General features: G+C 38.2%; 1 protein-coding gene across 2 annotated transcripts; it reads right to left on the bottom strand.

Moving 5' to 3' along the window:
• Positions 1 to 144: 144 nt before the first annotated feature.
• MLF1 (myeloid leukemia factor 1) lies at positions 145 to 18,945 on the bottom strand. 2 transcript variants are annotated; one of them, XM_067301561.1, is made up of 7 exons: positions 18,841 to 18,945; positions 13,264 to 13,426; positions 6,732 to 6,821; positions 5,562 to 5,690; positions 4,335 to 4,494; positions 3,588 to 3,720; positions 145 to 2,422 (listed from the first exon to the last, which is right to left on the bottom strand). In XM_067301561.1, exons 1-7 carry the CDS (start codon positions 18,885 to 18,887, stop codon positions 2,311 to 2,313), a joined length of 834 nt encoding a protein of 277 aa, XP_067157662.1. In that variant the 5' UTR covers positions 18,888 to 18,945; the 3' UTR covers positions 145 to 2,310. The 2 variants fall into 2 exon arrangements, with proteins under 2 accessions (XP_067157662.1, XP_067157663.1); XM_067301562.1 differs by having other exon boundaries at positions 6,732 to 6,818.
• Positions 18,946 to 19,966: the final 1,021 nt, after the last annotated feature.

Genomic DNA, 19,966 nt, shown 5'->3' with positions numbered 1-19,966 from the left:
CGCATGTTTTCCCTCTGGAAACCGAGGCGCATACTTTTCCTCACTGCCTTGCGGTTGATGTCATCTGTAAGAACGTTTCCCAGCAGCCCACAGTAAATAATGCACAAGCCATTCTGTAACGTGAAGTAAACCAAACAATGAGCCTAAATAATAGATAGCTCTTTAATAAAGAATTAGTTTCAGATGTTTCCAGGTAGAACAATTTATCTCGCGTCACATTTTAGAACATTGTTGTGCACAACAAAGTAATCTGTAATGAATATTAGCCTCATTCCACTACAGTTTTACAGTCATAGGATGTACTTGTTTTCCCCATTATGTACAACTGTCATAGCTTTTCCTCCCAGTATATGCATATGCAAAAACATAAGTGATCAGATAAAAACTATTTTCTGTTAAACAGCACCCTCTCCCAAATCAAGGATTTTTTTCTGAAGTTGCTACATGAAAAGTCATCATGCTCTAAGGGTTCTTCCCTGCTGTTTATCACTGGGAAATTTACATGACTTAACTGAAAACATGTCCATGGTCTTATGTTCTCAATGAAATTAATGGCAAGATTGGTGTTGTCTTCACTGAATGGAGGATCAGCCCCCAAGTGGTACTTTGTTAGTGTCCAGGTGGAATAAGAACATCCTTTAGATTAGGGGTTCTGGCAGACACCCTCTGGAAGGTATCACCAGGGATCACAGGTGGGGCTCAGCCCGTCCCTCTGCCAGGGGTTACCGCTGCCCCAGCAGGGCCGTGGGCCCGCGCCTGCCCCAGGACAAGCCCTGTGTGTTAGAGCAAACCCACCTGCCTCGGCTGCTGGGAGAACATTTCAGCAACATACTCACTGCTGCCAGGACTCGCTCTCATAATGGACACAGAGTCACTGCATCAAGCGCGCAGAGAAACGATTTCTTTCAGTAGTACAGAGTTCAACAGAAGTACATATGTTTATTAATGTGCAAGAATCGTCATGTTAAATAATCTAGGAATCTTCAGAAAGATGCGATTTAAAGACACCTTTTCCTTTTTAGTCATACAAATATTTAACTTACTAAACATTTAAATTTATTTTCCATTTATCATATAAATAGTATCTTTTTTTTAAAGGCTACGCTATAATGTTTTAGCCTCAAAATACATGTTATAGTACACTACAGCTTGGGACCTATTCTGACTAACAAAACAGCATATGAACTTCAACACTATACAAAGACTTTACCGTTCTCAGTCAGCCACACAATTTGCTTCCTTCTAGGACACCACAATCTTTAACCAAACGATAAGGGCAGGAGGAGGAATCAAGGGAGATCAAGTGTTAAGATTTACTAGATTCCTCTGCATCTGCTAGATCAGGGCACAAAAATCATACAACACATCTGTTAGCTGACAGAAAGATAGTTCCCTGTATGCAAAGATATTTTAGCTTTTTAGAACAGAAGAAATGGAGTAATTATTCATTATCTAATTAACAAACTAGTGCCTATTGAACCAACTTATTCCACATACTTTTCTGATTAAGAACTAAGTTGCAGCTGAGTTTTAGAAGGACACAGTGTTATTACTACAGAAAAATTGAAAATTACTATGGAGAATCTTCAAGAATGAGATATAATGGGCCACTTCCAAAGGAAATACAGAAGAGATCAAAAATACAAAGTTAACAGCCTAGGTACAGAAAATGAGATGCAAGCACAGTGCATGAATATAAGAAAGCTGATAAATTCTAAATTTTATATAAAGTAGTATTTAATTATCATTTTAGTGCTCCTTTTACTTTTCTTCATGTTAAAGATGTTTCTGTGGTTTTTATAACAATTTACAATGCGATTTTAAAGCTAATTGCCTACCAGCAATAGTGTACTGAATTTGTGATTAACTGATGTACTGCTAAACCCAAATTATAATTCTTTCAGCCACACAAAATTAAAAGAGAATTTACTTTCTGTGCAAGTTATACAGTGTAGAAAAAAAAAGCAGTGTCATTATCAGGCCTGATAAAAAGTTGGAGACAACTAGTGCAGTTGTGGGGAAAAACCTTGCAAGACAAAGCAATATATTTTTAAACAGAATTAGTGATATCCCATTAAAGTGCTTTGAAGTGGAAAGTACTTTTTAAAAAATTTATTGAAACTAGATGATTTAAACCAAGGATCTGGAGTTTTAAAGAACATTCAATGGTCAAAAGATTAGAGGAGAAAGGCACACTAATACTTAGTAAAACAAAAAACAGAGATTGGTCATATATATACGCATATACAAACATAAACAGCACCATTATCTTCTCTGAAGAAACTCCATCCAAAAGGACATGCAAACCATTTATTTTTTGCTGCTTTTGATGGGAACATGTGATCCTTTCACACTGAGGTTCTCCGAAGAAACTTTGGGTCCTCTGGAACCTGCAATTGGTGTTTTGGTAAGTGCTTTCTCTCTGAAACAAACAACAGCAAAAATTAAAGTCAAAACCATTGTGTGGTACATATTTTTAATATACATTTTGTTCACTACTTATGTGGAGGTCTAGTTATTTTAGGAAGAGTCTTAAGTCTACTAAAGAAATGTAGTTTTGAAGTTGTAAAATAATGTTACCACCATGATATAGAAGGTATGAAACTTAAGCAACCTAGTTTTTTCCCCCCTTGAGTTACACTTGCTCTCGTGTTTTTTGAGAGGAAACACAAGGAGCACGGGTTACAGGCTGGGAATGGTAGCAGTAGAGCCAAAAAAAAAGCACAGAAGCATCTGAGTGGCCCAATTAAAAACAATAAAAGGAGTTGGACCATTTCCTCCTCTTGCACACTTGATAAGATGACAGACAAACAGCTCCATTTGAAGACCAAAGTTGAAAGCAAGGTAGCCTCTGTAGTAAACCTCTAGGACTGAAGAGGTGCCAGAGGGAAAGTGCTCTGTGTAGTTTGCAGAAGAGGAGCATTTGCCTTTGCAGCATTCCCTACCAAACACGAAACTGATAAAGGCATCACAGCTTCCACTGAAACTATGTCGACATGAGGAGGGAAAACTGAAGCTTGACAGAAAACAGTCCATGCAGGGGAGCTTCTGCTTTTACAGTTAAAATGCTTGTTGCTACACAGATTTCCTGATCTTTGGGTTATATGAGCTCTTAATTGAAACCTAACTCAAAAGAGAGAGCTGGAAACAGATACACACCCCTACAAAAGCCATCTTGCCTCTTTCCAAGAGAACAGATTAACCTTGCCCTCCATAAGCGTTTAATCTTAATGCAACTAAATCACCTTACTGATGGGGGGGGGAGGGGGAGGAAGAGTTAAAACGTTTGTGTATAATTGAGCTAAAAGCACTGACATACTTGTACATAAAATCTCTAGTGTTTTAGTCTATTAATTTATAATGTAATTCTCAAAGACAAAATACTGAATTTCTTCAAAGTTTAGTTACCAAAATACTGCCTTATATTAACATTTACTGTGGCATCATCAAAAAAAGAAGTAAAGCATGATAATTCTTCACAGATTGCCAGTAAGCAATGTCTTTTCATAATGTTAAGCAGAATGCTTCAGAATTGGCTTTCATTCTATTGATAGTTTTCCCTTTTTCTGTTAGGAAATTATTTTTACCTTCTTGATCCATCTTCTTTGGGTATGTGGTGAATACTTCTGTATTTTGGAGCTTCTATATTGCATGTAGTTCTAGATGGCTTGAACTTCATAATCTCCTTCTGCCACTCTTCATCAAAGGTCTGGGCCTCAGCTGAAAAACAGTTTAAGTTATTTTTATTTTAAATAAATGCAAACAAGACAGGAGAAAGCAGGTAACAAAAGTTAATTTTGTTGAAAGAGTGTTTTTTAACTTGTGGTCCATGTTTCTCTATGTGGCCTGAAGATTATTTCTAGGGGTTCCATGAAAGAAAACCAAGAAGCCTATGGCTAGCAGGTTTAAGTTTGGAAGATTAAATCAAAAAAACCTGAAAGTCACTGTTTTGTAAAAGTATATGAAGGTTTTGATATACATAACTAGACATAAGCAGTATAGCCATGTAAATAAACACACAGCAAATATAACAATTCTGCAAAAAGTTCATTTGAAACCATAAAATACTATTTAAATTATCTTCAAATACAAGCAGTTACCGTACAAGCGAACAGAACCCATTACATCACTATGATGCAACATTTTCAAGTCTTAACCGGTATTTTAACTTAGGGTGTCCACTTTACATCAGAAACTTGAACACACAGAAACTTGATTTGCAGACCTAGCACCTTCTATAAAGGAGTCCCTTTTTAAGATCTCTCAAGCTGGAACTTCAAAATTGATATGTGAAATACCAGTGTAAAACCAGATTATTGCATATAAAGACATACTTTCATCCAAGTTGATGAATTCTTGGTTCAGTTCTTCATCACCAGTTTTTTTGTTCTTTGATTTTTTTATAACATGAGCACGATCATGAATATGATGACCAATAGCCATTTTTTCCAGTCCACTTTCAGAATCTTTAAGTGCTTTTCTTGTCTCCTTAACCTGTACAAAGAAGGGAAATAACTGTTCTTCCAACAACAACAACAAAAATCAGTTTTTCTTCCCCAGAGTTTTAGTTCTTACTTTTTAAATAACATTAGGTTTTACAGGCTTTTCCAATCATCCTATTTATTGTATTAGCTGAAAATACACCAGCAAAACACAGATAAAGTAATATCTTTGTCTGTTGACAGAAAGAAAACATAAACGACACCTAAAGTTACTTAAGGAATGTACATACTGGATATTAATTGTTGGGGGAAAGGAAAAAAAAAAATCTGTCAAGGCCTAGTCTAAATATACTACCTGCAGACAAGTCTTCAACCTTCTCCTTGACAACAGGATGAATAATAGCTTATGCTCATATTCTCAACATGAAGGGACAACTAATTACTAGGTTGTCATGTTGACTGGCTTGAAACCCTGGTGACCACTTATCACTGTGTTCATAGTTATATTATTAGAACCTTTTTGATAACTGAGTGCCTGCTTGAGCTTGAACACATCCCACAGCCAATCATGCGGAACAGCCTTTACTGCTTGCATATAGTCTTTCATGAACCCTGCTTCAGGGTTCAAATTCAAATTCAAATTTCTTAGCAGAATTAGATGCAACAGCTGCAAGGAAGCCAATGAAAGGGCATCGTCATCTGAAGCATTATGTAAGCGTTTAGAAGTACTTGAGTAAAGGGGATGATTTGAAGCAATGTTGTACATAAATAGACAGCCTTTGGTATCTTATATTTTAGACAGTTTTAAATGCACAGAAGTGGATTAACTATAGCAGATAGCAAGACATTGAACACTGCCTTGAAAATCAACTGTTCTGGCTCTCAGTTTTTCCAGTCTTTGATATGCATACAATTTACCTAAATATATACTTAGACATATTACAAATTACAAGGAAGAAAACAGCACTGTAGCTTAAGAAGCATTTCATATAGAGCAGTATTTTACAAACATATACTTTTTCTAAATTATAGGAGTAACTCTCTCCAGTAAAGAGATCTGAAGACTGTGGTTTGGTATTAACTTCGATCACCTTTTTGCTGCATCTCAAGACTACTTACACCTCCTGGAGCTGTGCGCGTCTGAGCTGAAGCTTGGAAAACTTTTGGTGGTTCATCCCCTATTTTGGAATATGTCATCACAGAGGAGGAGCTGAATGTGTGTGTATCTGGATGGACAGACAGGTCATCCTACAAGCAATCATTGCATGTTTTTTAATTAATATAAGTTAAATTTTTTGGATAATAAATATTTCTTACATTCTAAGTCTATCTTAATGGAATTATCACTAAGAAAAGGAATGGTCCCTGAGAAATTAACCCTCAGTTCTGGTACCATAGACAATTCTATCTACACAAATTGATCCTTTCATCTTCATTTACTCATTCCCCCCTTCCTAATTATTTCTTCCTGAGTTCAGTGGGAATGTGCCTATGCCAGGGTCTGTTCCCAACAGACCATATATGATATGCCCTCACTCTTACCCTAGCACTGTCTGGGCACAGGTCTCACCATGCTGGGAAACCTGCCAACAAGTTAAAAGCACAGCCAGCAATAAGTAACTGCTTCAACTTTTGTCCTGCCACAGTTTAGTTTACTAATGAAGATGTACATGGCATGACTGATCTCACAGGTTGCAAGATCTAATAAGGAGCATAAAAAGTTCAGGTGAAATAGGATTTTAGCAACAGTGGCAACAAGCCATTTTACAAGGCCACGTTAATAAAGTAAACATATCCAGCAATGCTGTCAACACATACTGATGTTGCATCTTCAAGCACTGTAGAAGAAACACATTGAAAATAAAACCAGAGGGAAAAGGATTGATTTCCACAGAACATGCAGATTCAAAAAGTCTATATACAGGGTGGCATTTAGGTGTTTGGGGGTTTGTTGTTTTTAACGTCCAGCAACACTTTAAACTCCTCCTATACTTAGGGTGTCAGCTCTGTCAACAGCTAGAGACCATACAACTTAAAGCAGTTCCAACCCTAGAGAATTAAGCATATATTTAAAGTACTGTTATTAGCAAATTATCAGTGACAGCATATAGAACTATAATCACAGTATTTTCTAGGCCAAAAACAAACAAACAAAAAACCAACCCAGCATATTTTCTTACTATCTGCTCTAAGCTAGTAACCTTTTTTCCCCCCTCCAGGACTTTAAGTAGTATTTTAAACCAGTCATTCTCCAATATAATTTTAAAACAAAATTTAAAAATTACTCACAAATTTTCTTCGCATCTCTAGCATACTGTTTCTCATATTTGACATCATTCTGTCCATTGCAAAAAAAGGCTCCTCAAAATCTGAATCCTGCTAAAAGACAACAGTGAAAAATGAAGACAACTAATTTCTAAAGCTGTTAAACACGCACTGTGTTTTAATGCAAATCAGAGCATTAACAAGGTTTTCACAGCCTTCAATTCCTAAACACAGACAAGCCAAAAAGCATCTTTTTAAATTTAAAAATTGAAAGCAAGCATGGGGAACCTGATTGTTAAGATGTAAATGTTGGAAAAGAGGGAAGTGTGATCCTTGTGTTACTCAAATGTCAGAATAAGCACATATTGCGGACAGTTTGCAAGAACTGTTTTCATGTACTCCCTAACCTAATTAGTTTGTCAGTCCCTGTCTCAGTCAAAAGTACCATATGACCCTCCACACCTTACAGATCTATGGAAGATCAAATCATCTTTATTATGCAAATCACTCAATGCACATGGCCTGCCATAACAAACATGAAGCAGTCAGTCAGGAAAGAACCAGAATGAAATTCTAGGGAAGACTTCTGATGTGCTCAGTGAAGTTCTGCAGACATCGCCATCAAGTCATTACCAGAAAGGATCTTGTTAGGCAGAGCTCTGAGTTCCATGTGGAGCAGGAAGATGGAAGCAAAATATTCCAGAAGCAATTTAAATAGAAATAGTATATTTTAACCACACCTCTTAAATAGGGTAAAACCTGAAATTCATTTTCTTATGCTTTCCTATACAAAAATTTCAGGGTTGTGCTTCTGAAAGGAATTTAGTTAGGGACTGAACAGAACAAATAAATGAATCACGGCTTTAACAAAGGAAGCCGTTAAATTGTAGAGAAAGAGAACATAAAATGAACCTACCTGTCCTACCAACATATGAAAACAAAACCACATTTATAGCAAGGAACATGCAAGTTACAGGATGGATATGCAAAGCTATAAAGACCCCACATGATCTTAGCACTGGTTATTCATGACATGTACTTTGGGATTTGCACCCCTTACGTGCCTAAATCCTCACATTAAGTATGGAACATCACTTCCTCATTTTGATCCTCTGAATCACATGCAAGTTGAACAATCAAACTGTCCAAATGTTCTCACCGGAACGCAATACCTCTTTTTACCAGAAGAAGGAATGTCTCCATGAAAGGAGAACAACAACCTAACCAACACATAAGAAAGATGAGTTTTTCTTACTGGCTTAGGTATTGTTTTGAGATGACCTGGAAAACAGAATGGCACATAAGCTAACAGGTTGCTGCTCAGATTGGAGTGAAACCAGCATATGTCCTCTTCTGATGAAAAAGGTAAGAAAAGGATTTGAAGACCACCCTGCCCAATCATATGGATTTTAAAACACCTAGCATATAATTTGCACAGTTTAGCTGTTAAACTGGAAAGAATCAGTCTTAGCTGCAAGGCTGAGGCTGATTTTTAAATTTACACACAGGACAAGTCCCTTGCCTGGTGTAACTTTTTATAATGCTATGGACAGGCCTCTGTTCAGTGACCTCCAGAGGAAGCCATCCTCAGAATCATACTGGAGATGTGTCCCAGAAGAAATCAGCTGTTCCTTTGCAAAAGAAGTCTGGTGTACATCACTCAACATACAGATGATGTGGAGAATCAGAGAACCACAACTTGGGATTCTAATAGCAGCTTAATTATTTGATGCTGTATATGTACCCAACAAAGCATTCATTATTTTTAGATGAAAGCAAAAACCCACTGGTGCACAGAGGATGTTAAGACATGCTTTCATGCACAGAGTTTTATTAGCAGGTTCTGTAACCGACAGCATACATTGACTCTAATGATGAAAGCTGCTATTGGGGGGGGGGCGGGGGGGGGGGAAGGAGAAAAAAAAAAAAGAAAGCTCTCCCCCGCCAGCACAGCAGGTGATGCTGGTTTTGCCTTGCCTTTCCCCAGTACTACGAACTTCCATCAGGAACCAACTAAACCCCGTCGAGCTGTCTGGTTGCTGACATTCTCAACACCAGTTGGAGTATGCTAGTCAGGTGCAAGTGCTGCATACTGGCTGTTAAGCTTCTAGGCACTGCTAATTCCAGTAACACACAAACCCCATGTTCCTCGAACTACTGGAAAGGTAAGTAATCAGATTTAAATTCATTCATTTAAATAGCTATATATTTAAGAGATTAAAAGGAAAACCTGCAGTTTAAGCACAATGCTAAGTAAAATCCATATATACAAAATCTTCAATTATGTTTCTTGAATAGCAAGACATTTGAAACTTCTTTTAAGGCCTATTGAAACCGTCAGGCAGTTATTATAGACATTCTAGTGAATCAGATCATGGCAAGCATCAGTAACTGCAGAAGACTGCCTTCTGCTCTTAGACATCTGGACACTGTACCTATGTTCTGTTGGATATCACAGACACAAACGTGCTCCAGGTCGGTGGTGTCTGCTCTACAGCTGCACTCAATCCCTGAACACACTTCTAACTATTTCCTTCACTGGGAGTCAGTTCTGAGATCAAGGATAAACAGATATACCACAGAGGGGAAAAGCAAGCTGCTAAATAGTAACTTTTTCAAACTTGGTATCAGAGCGTTTAGTCTACCTTACCATTTCCATTAAATAAGAAACAAGCCTTCTAGAATTATGCTGTTCAACATATCTAAACACCAACCAGAGCAGTTTGCAAGCACACAAAACTAGCCTTTATCCATGCTTTAGTTATGCAGACAGTATACACATGTTAGCAAGAGCTACACAGATTATTTCTCCTGGAATACTAACCACTCTACCAAAGCCTGCAAAGGGCATGAGGTAACAGCTTACTGCCTGGAAGAAAAATTAACCAGCTTCTTTTAGTTATTGTACCTATTATGAGACACAGCAGAATTATCTAGTGCATTTTCATATACAGCAGGTGATATTAAATATTTCTGATCAAATAAAGACAGTCATTCAAGAGGACGATTTATAGTGTGCTATGACCATATAATATGTAGCAGTCTCTGGGTATATAGAGATAAAATACTTTAAAACTAGAAAGCAATAACTGTCACCACATTTAATAAGTCATATTTGTAAGTATGTACTAGAAGCACTTAAAGCTAAAAGTTGAGAACCGTTTGTATACCATAGCAACCTTTATACTGAAATTAAAATAAGGCACAGTACTTCAGATGTCACATACTTCTCTAAAAACACTTGGTTCTATTCATGCGATAGAACTCCATTACTGAAAGCTGATTAAAAATCAACAAATCAATATTCCCCTTAAGCTTGTTTAACTGAATTTCAAAAGGCTGACATGAATTTTAGAGCTAAAAAACAAAAATAAGGGATGCAACTGATCTGTTCGCAAGCACTCTTTACGTATTACAAGATGTCAGTGTAAACTTAGCAATAAAATACAAACATATTTCTATAAAATATCCACAGATCCTTTTGCAATAAACAAAATGAAGTCTGATTTGTCAGCAGTTTCAAAGGTCATTGCAAAGAAGTTCTAAGTAAATCTATCATCATATACAGAAGCATCCGAAGACTAATAAATCCCCCATGAGCAAATTATATTCTTCTGCAGATGTATAAATAGATGTAGCTATAAACACCAGCAAATACAGTTCCTGTCTGACCAACACATATTGAATGTCCCTATATGACAGGGCAATGAAATGCTAGAAAACAAATTCATGTTTCCAGGAAACTAAGATGGGAGAGTTATATAAAAGCCTACCTAAAGAAAGACTGGTTAGGCAGAAGTACCAAACTCTTTATAAACATTGCAAGTGCAAAAGTAGGGAATTGTTTGATTGCAGAGTATCTTTATGAACTCTTTCAGATTGCAGCTCTGTCTAATACGTGGTGGCAAAAAAGACTATAATCCTATCAGGTACAAAAGGACATCTTAGGAAATAATATTTTAAAGTTATTAGTCACAGTAAAGTTCAAGTACTCTTTATTTTACAAGATATTGAAAGCTCTTAAATATTTGCCTATTAGATATGACAATTAGATGTTCTGTTGATCAAGCTTCTGTTCTAGTTCCACCATGGTTTCCAGAAGCACAACAAGAGTTAACTTTTTTATATTAACACAAGGCATCTTTCTCAGGACTGGAAACTAATATGACATTATGTTTTTCAAAAGGTTCAAAATTGCAATAAATTTTCCCAGTCATGCTGAATAAAATAAAACTGAAGTCAGACTGTTTGTCACAGAAGTCATGTGCATACACTGAATGACAGTATCTCTGAAGATGTTTTACCCTATTACTCCTCATACTCCTGTTCTTTCCTCCTCTTCCTCCACTTCCCCCAAAAGACTGAAAACTGACACTAAATATCTATTTGAATATTGCATTTAAACTTCCAAAAACTTGAATTTCTCAAACCCATCTATGCACATTGAGTTCTAACAACAAATTGTCACTTGTAAAGCAAGTTTAGGTATGCTGTAATTTACTTAAATATCAAATTACAATAGGTTAATCATATGAGTACTGTTAACAAATTTATCATACACAGTAATAAAGATATAATTAGATTTTTATGTAGGAAAATATGGATCTCAAGTTCACTTGCATCATTTCTGGAAGAAAAACAGCAAAAGCAATTCGGGACTACTCTAAAGCTCAAATAATCAGTACTGAGTTTTCTTCTGACAACTCTCAGGCGAAACGTGAGGATTTTAAGAGACACACTGAAAAGATTTTAGGAGGTGTGGAATGCTTTTGTACTCACCAAGATAACACAGTGCTCTTGCACCTTCAACTCCTTTATATAAGCACAGATAAAGTTTTCTATGCCTCACATTTATCTCTCATTGCCAAAATACCCTAAAATATTAGGGTAGGTTTTGACATGTTCTTTTTCTAAAGAAAAAGAAAAGTCTGATCCATTTTTAGGTATCTACTGAAGCAAGGCTTAAGAATCTGCTTCAACAGAGGAAAGATTATGCCTTAATTAGATCCAGTTACATCTATATTTGAAACTAATTGGCAATGCATGAGCACAGAGGAAAGAATCTGACAGTTACCCTTTTGACCTGTAGGTGACAGTCTGTTTCAGCTATGCTCATTAAGTTCTAAATATCTAAGTTTGAATAACAACAACAAAATCTGGCTAAGTTCCACAAGCCTCTGTGAGCTCTTTTGTCCTGGAACTCAAACAGTAATGAATGACATCTGACTTTAAAAAACAAAGTAAAAGAAGGTTCAAGTGCAAAATATTTAGCTGGGGTTGGTGGGAAGGGGTGGGAGGCGGAGGAGGGTGGGTAGAGACACAGGATTCAAACAACTTCAAATGTACATCCCTTCTAAATTAGATAAGATTTAGCTAGAGAAACATAAGCTATTATTGTCCTTGCATGACCAGACAGTTGAAAATGTACTTTCTGTAAAACAGAGATTGTTGCCAACTTCCTTCTCAGTTGTAGGTGGCCGTTTACAGGAATATTAGGCTTCATATCAATTTAGGTGATGATCTTTAATTCTTACAGCCATGTATCTACAGGAAATATATTAAGAATTGGAAAAAATACAGAATGCAAAGCCTTTACACATAACAAAGAAATTGAAGGAGTTTAACGTTATCTGTAAAGATACTGTCTAAGCGGCTGAAACACAGGCTTGGCTTTTACGTACAAGAGTGGAAATTTAATTTATCAGTACATTATTCTGACTCATAACAATTAATTATGAAAACTTAAATCCATACTATTATAAGTCAACATAAAGTAACTACCCTCACTCCAAAACAAAGAGAGAATGCAAAATCAAATAGAACCATGAAAAGCAAATTATGGAAACCATGCCTTTTTCTGCAGATTCTCTTAATACAATTTGTAGAGCTCTACACATTCTGGTAAAGGTAAACTGTACCTGGCACCTAAGACTCTTCTATCTTTTGTTGATCTGCTGCACCATAAAGTGTTAAAGGTGGATTTACAAGTGCTTAAAATCAGCTGGCAATGTTTGTGAACTCATTATTATAGTTAATGGCTTAAGTAATCATATACTTTAACATAATCAAGTAACTAGACACAAGATATTAAAAAGCAGATTGAAGGCATAAATATATACTAAAGTACTTTAAGTACAGATACTATAAAAAGGAAGTAAACATTCAGAGAAGGCTGTGTCTTTGGACATTTTTAATGCCTATCTGCAATAGAAACATTTAATACATAGTATTTATTAAAATAAACATTTAATAAATAGAAATATTTACTAGCACACAGATTTATCATGTTATTAGTTCTAACAGAAATAAGTTTGTCAAAGTAAATGCTTAAACATTTGGCCATTATGGAATCAGAAGAGGTATTATTCACATTTTATTCAGAATGATAAAAATAATCTGACCAAGGTGGCACACCTGTTTTCCCACTGGTCCAAGTTTAACCAAAATGCAAATGTGAAGCCAAATATATTACCAGAAAGTATAAGCTCCATTTAACTATCCTAGAGATTAAGAGAAAAAAAAAAAAAAAAAAAAAGGAAAAGAAAAAGAAACTTACTCTGCGACTTCCTCTCAGAGCAACCTGAGAATCATTATGTGTTCTTCGATCTACCGTTCTCTCCCTACCATCTGTTACGCTGAGAAATGGATCTCGTCCAAAAGGATCGGAAAAACTTCTCATCATCTGCCGCATATATTCATGATGTGCGGCAAAAGGATCACTGAAAGAGAGACATTCCGCATAGGAAGTTAGTGTATATTATTCTAAGCTATGTAAAATAGTTATGAAATATTTTAAAACTGAATTTAAATCATTCCATATGACTATTCACATTCTTTATTTTAATAGAACCCAATCAGGAAGTCATTTTTACCCTCAATGATTCTCATTTCTTTCACTTTTCTTCCCATCTCTCAGATTAGCTGGTTGTTTTAGTTCTTTTGTCTTCTCACCTCCCCTCATTACTCTATCATGCTCTTCAGCATCCCCATTTCTTTTTCCTCTTTCCTCATCTTTTGAGGAGCTTTCCACCCTTCACAGACATCTTTCACCCCAGTCTACACATTCCCAGTCTGCCAGGAACTATAATCCCGACCTATATTTTATTTTTAATTTCTTTTACCTGCAGCCTGTGAAATTAAGAGAATCACTTTTTTTCCCCCTGTGCTTTTGTCTTGTAGAGGTTAGTGGGGGGCTACTCACTGAACTTATCCTGTCTTGCTAGAGGTTTTTCACAACTTATTTTCCTAGGTGCTTCCATCCTACTTTTCATCCTCTTCAGCCCACATGCTTGAAAATTTATAGCATCCACTAAATTCAAGCCAGCTTTCTCTCCTTTATTTTATGACCCACTATTGCATTGCTGCTTTCCTTTTCTTACACCTTCCCAATTATGTTCTTGTATCTTTCTTCTCTGCTTTGGAAGAAAAATTCTTACCATCTTTCTTGCTTTCCTTGTTAGCCTTCATCTCCTCTCTCCTCCTTCTAAACACTCAACCTTTGTCTCCAAACTGTAGAACTCCACCAATAACTCCCAAGCTTGGCATGCAAGGAAAACATTGCCAACATTGCTTTCCATTATTACTTACTTACTTAATTCTTTGCATTCTCTAATTTGACAAAGAACTAGAGTTCAAACTGAGGCCAGAAGAGAAGTAAAACACGATGCTGTCAGAAGCACAGTATATGTTCAGTACTGTTGCCTATGGTCCAGCAAAGGCTACAAAGTATTACTTCATACAAAAAAAATGCTTCATTTCCTCTCTTCAACTCGCTTTTAATTTTTGCCTTTGCTACTCCACTGAAAACCACTTTAGTAACATTAACAGTCATTTCCTAGGTATGTTTACTCAGTCTTAACAGCACCTCATCTTCCTTTTTACCCATTTCCTGGCATTCCCCAGACACGTCATGCCTTCATCCCTCCAGGCCACTGCAACCCTTCCCATGACATAACTTCTGCCTCCATGTAAGAAAAGCTTCAGGTTGCTCCTCTGACTTCTCCAATACACAATCATCTCCTGAAAGTCTCCTGAACAGCTTTCCTGATCCCCTCCCTCTCCCCCCTGCATCCCCCCCATCTCCAGTTCTATGAAAACTAGCTTCCACACCGTGTGGCCACTCATCTCTTCTCCTTGTATTGTCTCTTCTTTGCCCCAAATTGAGTTTTTTCATTTAAGTCAAGTGAAATGCAATGAGATATACTAACAGAAATAAGGCTACATTTGTAACACTGGATTAATTCTCAAATAAGATCTTTAACCCAACAATATCCCTTTAAGCTATGCACGTACTTAAGTCACTCCAACGCAGACAGACCATTACAGCTTAGAAGTATTTTTTTCCGCTGTCATGAGCGGACCCTATCTACCCTATTCACATGACTGCTAGCTTTAACTTCAATCCAAACGTGATAAGCAACTCACAGACAGCAAGTGTTCCCTTGTTTTTCACAGGATGAAGAACAGATGCAAAATTACTGCACAAGCCAAGATCAGGAAAGCACAGAAGCACTACCAAAGTGTAAACATATTTCCACAAAATCTCTTCTGACACCACAAACTTCAGATAGGTTTAGTTATCAAGACACAAATAAAAATAAACGGTGTTCCAGCAATAATTCAGGCATAACAAAGCTTTTCCACATTCCCTTCCAGTTCAAAGGTAGGATACCCATTCAAAATAATCTATAACACATCACGAGCAAAACAGGATTCCACAGTTTTTATTTAAATAAAGATGACTGGCTGAATTCAGTCTGCATAATATGCTGTAATACATCTCATCTGGCATAAAATAACCTTAAATAATTTGGAAGGGAATTTTTTTTTTTTTTAAGACCAAACATATCGTAAGTCTGAACTTGTTTTTAAAACTACTGTAACTTCATAATGTGTTTAACCCATTACCTATGAATGAAGACAATCAGAGAATTAACAAATAGAGTTGATATTTTCTGAAATGTTCATTTTTTGCCTTATTTCCATTTCTCTGGCAACTTCTGTTGGCCATTCACCTTCCATTACAAGTATCTGATACACTCATACTTGCATCTAAAACTATTGTTTTTGTTTTTTATGGAAGGGCTATGAAACAATTCAGAAATATCGCTTCTTACCATTTGAGACAGGGAAATAAGATACCTGCTACGGAGTGATGATTCAGGAACAGGAGTAAACTCTCCCAATTCCCTGAAATGTCTCAAGTTTAAGGACATTTAGGGAGCCATGTGTAAAACAATACTAATGGTGTCAAGCCTCCAAAGAAACATTACAATTTCTGTATGTTCCAGAGTAAGGCAAAAACAACAATGGAAAGTCAACAGAGCATCTGTCTGGAAAATAAGGAGCCAAAGGCATTAAACCTACCATCCTGATGTCTCTGATGACTGAAACAAACCATAATTACAGAAGTTAGGAGTATGTCACCCTCGATTTGTTTAATATACATATTTTGTATTTTTGATATCCCCAATAGAGGATGCAAGATGTGAAGTCCTTCATTTCAGTCACAGATTTTATAGGACAGCACCAGACGGAGAGCATCCTAGCTTAATTACCACTGATCACATCTGAATTCAAAGTCTGACCTTCTTTAGGGTAAATAAAGATATATTAGAAGAGACTGACACATGACTTCTACACACTTGGCACTACTATATCATAAAACTGAGAAAAAGAAAGAAGGTTTTAAGGGTTTTGCACATTGATTTAGTGTCCTTAACATGTTAAGCACCATAATTTGTTTCCAAAATTAAGTTCTGAATGGAAACATCAATCATTTGTAAATTTGTTGTTCTGTTATTTTGCAGTAACAAAACTTGCACTTTTGTCTAACAGATAGTTAGTTTGACCTTCACTTGACTTTCATGTGTTTGAAGGGATCAATAAAGGGAACCAAAACTTCAGCCTCCAAGATTGTTAAGGGATAAAACAAATACATCTATACGGAAAAGACAACATTAAAAATGAAAAGGCAGATGCTAACACATATAGTAAGGAGCTTCACTGGGACGCATCTCAGTTGTTGAGTTAGTTCTTGTATGATTCAGGTTCAACTTCCAAAGTTTAAGGCTCTGTGTTCCAGCTGAAACCAACTATAGTTTCAGAGTAGAGTAACAAAATATGATTGCTACTCCCTACTTCATTGTATGTTCCGGTTCAGTTGAAAACCAGTATCTTAGAATAAATTCAGTTTATAATTTCTGAAAACTGTACTTCAAATTATTTAACTTCCTAATTAAAAAACACAAATATGCAAGTTCGAAGTTACAGAATCACACTGAATATAACACCTGGAGCAATAAAACAAAAGCTGTGCAATAGTAAATCAAAAACATAGGACAACTTGGCAGAGGCAATTCAACTTCTGCACCTGTCTAAGCTATTAGGGGGGGAACTCAGCTGGGCCTTGGAAGCATGCTGGCTGACTGACTAGTGCTTCCCCAGGACAGCTGCTCACAGATGGAGACGTTTCTTTTAACCCAGGCACTATTTCCAGTCCAGCAGTCAAAATCTCTCCTTGTGAGGCAACAGAAACCTATTACTACGCTATTTTGGAAGCTAATCTTCTCCTTATCTGAAGTAGTAAGCTCATTTCCTTAACTATATGTAAAACAGATATGCAAGGACAGTGCCAAGAGAACAAATCTCAGCCCTTCTCCTCTGTTTCACACATGGTTGCACACATATACATGCTCCCCCCCATCTGCTGCAATCTCTTTCTCTCCAATTTTAAACCGTATCAGTGGCTATACTAAAAATTAACAAGGAACAGGAGAGCAATTGATATTTTAGAGCATCATGAAAGCATATTTTGAACATGCAAGTTACTATAAACTAAATAATTTCCATTTTTATTTTCATTTCACTTCACATAAGGAATATGTACAGTGAAGTTTTCTGCAGTGCATCCTAGGTATAGTTGATGAGTTGTTAAAACAGCATGCATATTCCTAGCAACAAATGCACTAATCAAGTTTTGAACAGCTTGAAAAGCTATCCCATTGCTAAGAACATACTTCTGCAACAGAGGAGTAGATTCTGCTTTAAGAGGTGCAAATGCAATCTCAGCTAGAATATCCTGTAACTAGGAGATATATAGTCAACAAATCCACATCACAAGCCCTGATGCATTATCCTTCCTTGTCCACCTGCTGGTATTATCCTTAGCTTGTAGTTAAGCTCCACGTGGTAAGTACCACATCTTAAAAAAAAAAATTATAATCACCAGGCTCCTCTGAGTTCTCAGATCCCATTCTTACCTGCTGCAATTTACAGTTTCTGAAGAGAGATGCAAATTTGTGGTTAAATCAGATACTGTAACTTTTTGGGCTTTCCCAACACTCCAGTGGAGCACCTGCACGACACATTATCTAAACCTACCTTCCAAAAGCAAACAAGGATTCCCACAGGAAATTAAACTAATTCTATAGACTGAATATGCAGGCATACTCTAACCAAAGCACTACCATTGCACCCTTGGTATAGAAATAAAAAGCCCTTCTGCTTAACCGAAGTGTCAACATGCTCGGGAAATAACTTCTAGAAAAACAGACGGTTTGCCTTACAGGTGATCTCTCACACAGGCACTTGCAAAGTTTTAATGCAAGAAGAACACACAGGGCTGTATTTATCATGCGCATCCACAGCAGGAGCTCAGAAACACCCTTCTGAAAAAAAAAATATCCACAAAACCTAGAACATTCAGAATCTATAAGAAGCTGAAAAAAAGAATACAGCAAAAATGAAGAAACTCAAACCAATGGAGACGACAATTTCTTCTCAGCACGTATCACTGTGAAATCAGCACAGTGCTCTTCGCTGCAATACGAGACAGGAAAAATTAAAAGCATTACCAAGAATGTAAAGGAGTAAAAGGCAAGACTTTGGTATTTAAGATCACTGGCAACGACTTTAATCCCTATTTAATTTCAAACCGCACGCAGCGTGCTCATCTGCTTCAGTTTTGCCCCTGTCCCCAGAGCTCCGCGTCCCTGGGGGCAGCACGGAGGAGCCCCAACGGCTTTCCCGAGCCGGCTGCGGCGGGCCGCGAAGCCCCGAGGCGGCAAGCCCCCCCCTCCCCTCCCAGCCCGGGCAGGCCCCGGCCCGGCGGACCCCCCGCCGACCCCCTCACCGGAAGAAGGGGTCCTCCTCGAAGCAGCGCCCCAAGCCCCCGAACATGGCGGCGGCAGCTCCTCACCCGCCGGCGCCCCGCGCGCTGTGGCGACGCGCAGCCCCACCGGCCCCGCGCGCCGCTCCCGCCCCCCCCTTCCCCCCCCCCACGTGATGCCGCTCCAGCGCTGCCACTGGCCGCCGCGGGGCGTGACGACAAAGGCGGGGGCGGGCCGCGGAGGGGCCGCGGTTGCCGTGGCAACCGACGCCATCGGGCGACCCGGTTCCAGAATGTTCTGGCGGCGGCGGCGGCGGGTTCGGTCCCCTCCGCCCCGCTCGCTACCGGCCGAGGCCGCCCCGGGGCTCGGCGGCCGCTGCCCGGCCGTGAGGAGAAGCTGGCTCCCCCCCGAGCCCCGCCGGCGTCCGTTCGCTCCTCGCAACGGTGAGCCCTGCGAAGGCCTCGCCTCCTGATCAAAATTTCTGCGTTTTAGGGGTAGGACTTAGCTCTGGCGAACTGAAAGGTGACCGTGGAGATGCTGCCTGGCCTCAGCCAGGATTCCTGTCGCATTTGCTGTGAGATTGCCCCTCAGGTTTTAAGTATGCCTTGCATACCGAGGCAGGTACCTTTTAAAAGAAAGATGCGATCTGTCAAGGCATGGGTACAAATGCAGAATATTAAATATTTGAAAATAATTACCCTTTTATTTCTACAAGCACAGCAATTAAGGTGACAACGACAGAAGCGCTGTCAGCAGACTGTGAAGAATCAGGCATTCTGCTTTAAATATTACGGTATGATTGGCCTGCACGCATATATACAGTGCGCATGCGTATGTGTGTGTGTATATGTATAAATATATACATGCATATATACACACAGTGCTTTCAGGTGTTAAAACGAGTAGTGAATGAGGGTTTCGTGACAGGACTTTTTATGGCACATGGACCCGGCTTTCTGGCAGGGATATGGGTGGGCTGGAGTGGGGACAGCAAGGAATTGGGTGGTTTGGTTCAGGTGATCTCAGAAAATCACTTTATTTTTTCCCCACTAGGTGGCAGTAAAATAAAGTCACTGTGTTCTTTGTGGCAGGCTCTGCCCTGTTCCCGAGACGTTTGGAAACCAGGCATTGGTCTGAGTAACAGTCTTT

This window comes from Apteryx mantelli, chromosome 9 (assembly GCF_036417845.1).
Source record: "Apteryx mantelli isolate bAptMan1 chromosome 9, bAptMan1.hap1, whole genome shotgun sequence".
Classification (NCBI taxonomy): Eukaryota; Metazoa; Chordata; class Aves; order Apterygiformes; family Apterygidae; genus Apteryx; species Apteryx mantelli.
The sequence above is the reverse complement of the archived record's forward strand: the minus strand, read 5'-3'. Positions and strand labels throughout refer to the sequence as shown.